Here is a 5,000-nt window from a genome sequence, read left to right as displayed (position 1 = left end):
GTTAGTAAAAGGAAAATTTAAGACATTTTTTATTTATTTATTTTAAATTTAAAAAAGCTTTTCCCTTACATTTTTCTAATTAAGAACCATATTCTTGTAACTTTCATTTAAATTGTTAAAATCATTTTTGACAGTTTCAAGACTCCTTGGACAAAAAGATCAATGAAAATGAATAATTACAAAATCTCCTCCGCCGATCAAACGAGAAAGAGACACCGCTGTTCCACTTCCGTATCTCTGGCTCCACCAACATCTCGTTTGAAAAGTGGAAGCAAATGTTGACCTTGTAAACGAGCTCTCCAGCTCGCCGTCCTCCGTTATTCCAGGCCAGCAGGATGTACTGAGGACAGACACGCAGGCCTCTGAGCTTCTCCCTGGCTGGGGGAAATGTAATAAACCCTGCCCTCATGGACAGCTAATATTTGACCTGTTTGAGCAAATATAATTACTGGGATGCTCAAGCACCAGCCTGAGGAGGGATCCTCTGAGGGAAGGGTATTCATCTTCACTGCAGTGAGGAGGAGGAGGAACACAAACTGATCTCTGTGAGCCAAGAATAAAGTCTTTCCTTCGACTGGGCGCATCAAGCGAGCCCCAGTGTGGGCGGTTTACTGACGTAATGTGTTTTATGGGGCTTGTTTGTTTGTGGAAGTGTGTTCTGGGGTTGAGAGGGGAAAGAACCAGCAGAAGCACAGCGGTACTTTTCCTCTGAGACACCATCACAGGCTGGAGCTCAATCCGAGACTCGTCCCTCAACTCTTCCAGCTGCTGCGTGGAGCAAAGGTTGTGGTTGAAAGTAGTTGAAGATAATGCTGATGATGAGTTAACACCCCGTAGCCACAAAAAGTGAAAAGTGTCTGGGAAGCAGAAATAATAAAGCACTAAATTAGAGATGTCAGAGCAGCTCAGTGAGGAGGAGAGAGGATCTCTGGAGTGAGTGATATTAAGTTCTGTCCTGTTGAGATGGACTGCTCAATAAGGGACAGTTCAAGTCTGAGAGGAATCGCTCTGTCAGTGTGTTCACCAGAGCGCTTCACTTTGATTCACATGAACGTCTGCGTTCATCCCTACGACTCCCGTTATTGTAAACATATTGATTGCAGCTGTTTTAAACGGTGCATGTGAACAATAGTTTGGAGAAGGCTAATAAACGAACCGCAGTCATAAAACGGCTCCTGTTTCAAAGACGAAACGGGCGGAACAGTCAGCAGATTCTGTTCCAATGTTGCCCTGGAAATATTACATGAACAGTAATAATATACATTTGTTGGTCGCTTGCTTGGTGCTTTTCATGCCAGAGCGTCGTCTCCCTGTAATGAAAGCAGCCTGCCTCAGCAGGCCCAACCGGTCAGAGAAGTCCTCGCTGCTGATGTGTCGTGAATCTACACATCTATTGACTCCTAAAATCATGACGGTTATTTCTTTTCATGCCATTCCCAAACTGAAACCGTTGCTGCTCAGAAATGCTGCAGATGGACTCTGAGAAGAAGAGATCCGTGTCACCAGCAGCAATAGTCTGGTGCAAATCAAGTCTACATGAGCGTAAAGAGCAGGCCGGTTTAAATCCAGCCGCTGACCTCAGGTCAGGTGTAACCAATAGCACTGAAGCCGCCGGCGGTTACCAGACAATGAAACAGGTGTAAGATGCAGCTTCTTCTGGGAACGGGGCCTCCTCCCATTTTATGGTCCAAGCATATATATGTATGTATGTATGTATGTGTGTATATGTGTGTGTGTGTGTGTACAACAGACAGGAAGCGGACAATGGGGACATAGAGTGATAAAATAAAAAGACATTTTAATCATACAGTACATCTTTTATCTGAGGCGTGTGGAGACACAGGGTTGAACACTCGGCTCCCACCAAGACTAAAAAAAAAGTGTCTTTTTTTCACCGACTTGTAAAAATGTGGCAACATTTTCGTTCCGGCTGATGTGAGCATATCCGACGACAAGTACTGACAATTAATCACAATATCACAATATATACTATACCATTTCATGTCAGTGCAAACGGCGGCTGTATGAGTTTATTAAACACTGTAGTTAGCTAAATTACACGACGGTGCTTTTGGGAGAAGACCGGTAATTTCCCATAATGATAGAGCTTTAGCAACAGTGTAGAATGGAACACATAATATGGCACGTGAAGACCTGGTGAGTAGAACACAGACATGTAAACAGAGTATAGTTAGTAGGGCTGTGCTGTTTGGTGGAACACATTGAGGCACTTGGTAAGCAAACGCGTCACAAACTTTGTTCGATTGCACAGACAGACATTATATGTGTCATTCCTTTTCTTTTTTTTTTTGCTACTTGTTCTGGATCGAGTGTTTGTTAAAATATGAATTTGTCATCAACATAAGCTTTCAGAAGAGGGGTTGGTGGTGATGGCAATAGGAGGCACGCTGGTTTCAGTTCTTGGCACGCTGAACTCTGAAGCTGAATTGCACTTCACTTTCAACGTCCTGTTGAAACAGTAGAGTTTCTTTGGAGAGGCGGCGGACGCCCGCTGTCTTTTGGAGTTCCGCTTGCACTTTTTGACGGGAATACTTTTGAGCTTCTCCTGGTTGCCAGGGACTCTACAACAAGCGTCTGTTTGTGGGGTTGGATCTGTAGTTGTGGACACGTGGTTATCGCCGCAACAAAGGTCGCTGTCCCTTCCCGTCTGTCTTTCATGTCTGCTCGTGTGTGGTGAGCACGGTGAGGGGAAGGAGGGGCACTGAGTCTGAGCTTGTGTCAGGGCCGGGGTGCTGATATTTTGGCTACTGTCGAGGCTTGAGGGCCCCGTTTCCTTTCTGTGGTCGTCCTCGTGTCCCGCAGGCTCTGAGCCAGGAGCCGGGTCCGTGTCCTGGTTCAAAGCCGCAGTTGTGGGTCTCTGCTCTCTGGCTGAACCAGCCTGCAGGTTTGCCGTGTGGACGCAATACTTCCTGAAATGGCAGCTGTGGGCAGGTCCTTGCCTGGGGGCCACTACTCTTCCCTGGGAGCAGTGGTGGAAATGGGAGGGGGGGCAGTGGACATAGTGCATACGGCACTCTGTGTGTGTGTAGACCGGGTCCAGGTTTGTAGGGAACAGAGGTGGGTTTTGTGTGCCCGGGGTGTTTCCTGAGAGCGGGAGGAGCTGTGGGGTGGGGGGGCAGGAAGGAGAGTCCTGGGGAGGCTGAGCACAGGAGTGGGGGGTGCACTGCTGAGACGGGTGGTGAGCACGGGAGGGGTCCCCGCAGGTGCAGTTAGCGTTTTGAGAGTACTGGCACCTGGATGGTGTGCTCTGTGCGGCCACGAGGCCGTTCTCAGGGCCGGTTCTGCCGGTCTCGCTTTTGCTCTTGTAATAGATGTGGGAGTAAGGGGCATTGTGGTGCTGAGGATGGATTCCATTGTAGAGCTGAGCACACACCTCCTGCTCCTCTCTGGGTATATCTTCAGTCTTCTGACTGGAGGCCAGGGGCTCCAACTCGTAATGCTCCACCTCCCCACCCCTGCTGTCCAGCTGGTACTTCCCCAGGCCGGAGCCTTTCCCTTGAGGTGAGGGGCTCGTGGATGTGACCTCGGAGAACACCTGGCACTGCATCTTTTTGGGTAGGGGGATCTGGCCGCAGGTCCCCTGGGGTCCCAGACAGCGACACATGCACTGAAAGAAGAATGTGGCAAAGGCCCAGCTGATGCACATGATCAGCATCATGAACGTGCCCAGCTGGGTGTAGGCCAAGACGGTCGAGGGCATCATCATGGCACCGGCAACAAAGGTGGTCAGTGCCGCCATGGCGATGGCGGAGCCCATGCGGCTGAGGGAGAAAATCACCTTTCCCTCGCGGTCGGGCTCAGGGGCGAGCCGGTAGGCCACGCCGTAGTGGACGGCGAAATCCACGGAGAGCCCAACCGCAACGGATATGGTGACGGACTCCAGGACGTTCAGCTCCCAGCCCAGGAGCACCAAGGAGCCGACCGTGACGAAGATGGTGCCGGCGATGGACAGGATGGCGTACAGACTGATGATGACATTCCAGGTGGTCAGCAGCATAACGCTGAAGGCCACAGCCACCGACAGCGCCATGGCAACCAGAGTGCCGTCCGACAGGCTGTCCTGGAGGTCGTAGAATTCCAGGTTGCTGATGAACCAGCCGTGGCTCAGGCCTGTTGGGGCATTCCGGAGCTCCTCAGCGATCCAGGCATCCACCTGGAACAGAACAACGGTCGTTAATGTCAGAAGAACCAAAGCAGACGCAAAACGTATCCTTGACATGAAGTCACACCAAATAAACACCTAGGTGCTACAACCTCAAGGTAGAACTGGTACATCTTCTCATAGGCCAGGGTGAAGAGGTAGGTGCTCTTGAACTCCAACACTATGGCTCTGATGGTGTCGTTGATGTCGAATCGAGGTCCGGGGGTCTTGCTGTCTAAATGGTAGTTCGTACTCCGATCCAGCTCCATGATGGCCCTCTTGATGCACAACTCAAAGACTTCCTGCTTGTAGGGGAAGGTGGACTGACTGCAGCAGGGGTAGACGGAAGCCTCCTCACAGTCCTGGTTCTCCATCCACTGTTGACAGAAGGAGGGGGTTGAAGTTCATTATATTCAGTGGAATTTTCAAAATGAAACCACAGTGATTATACCGGGTAGTGTCAGTAAGATGTCCTTCAATGTATACTTAAATACATGTATATACTTGCCCAAATAGAGTACTGACCTGTTTGAACGTCTCAATGAAGCAGCTGGTGAAGTCCTGCTCCTCGGACTGAAAGATAAAGCTCTGATTTCTCAGCTTCTGGCAGAAGTTGAGGATCCACAGCTGAGAGGCTGGACTGGCAATGTTAAAGCTGCTGTCCAGCATGAGCTTTCCCTTGTTCTTTGGGTTCAGGGGGTCACCATTATCCACGGGCATCACGCCCCAGATGATGGTGATAGGCATGTGGAGGTCCTCGCCGTGATGAACCCTCTCGAACATGAAGAGCTTCTTGTACTCGGCGTCGTAGCGCTCGAACGGGTGCGAGGAGCGGAAC

At 50.0% G+C, this 5,000-nt stretch overlaps 1 protein-coding gene across 4 annotated transcripts in view; it reads right to left on the bottom strand.

Annotated features, from left to right (window-relative positions):
- Positions 1-1,773: 1,773 nt before the first annotated feature.
- Positions 1,774-5,000, bottom strand: part of disp1 (dispatched homolog 1) — an 81,857-nt gene continuing 78,630 nt past the window's right edge. For all 4 annotated transcript variants that reach the window (XM_079290323.1, XM_079290326.1, XM_079290325.1 and 1 more), the window contains 3 exons: positions 4,688-5,000; positions 4,276-4,539; positions 1,774-4,174 (listed from right to left, as the gene is read on the bottom strand). The exon at positions 4,688-5,000 is cut by the window's right edge and continues 1,277 nt beyond it. In XM_079290323.1, coding sequence (XP_079146449.1) covers positions 2,357-4,174; positions 4,276-4,539; positions 4,688-5,000 — 2,395 coding nt within the window. In that variant the 3' untranslated portion in view covers positions 1,774-2,356. The remainder of the gene's footprint in view (positions 4,175-4,275; positions 4,540-4,687) is intronic.

Source organism: Melanostigma gelatinosum, assembly GCF_949748355.1.
Source record: "Melanostigma gelatinosum genome assembly, chromosome: 19".
In the NCBI taxonomy this organism is placed as follows: Eukaryota; Metazoa; Chordata; class Actinopteri; order Perciformes; family Zoarcidae; genus Melanostigma; species Melanostigma gelatinosum.
This window is presented reverse-complemented; position numbering and strand designations above follow the sequence as displayed.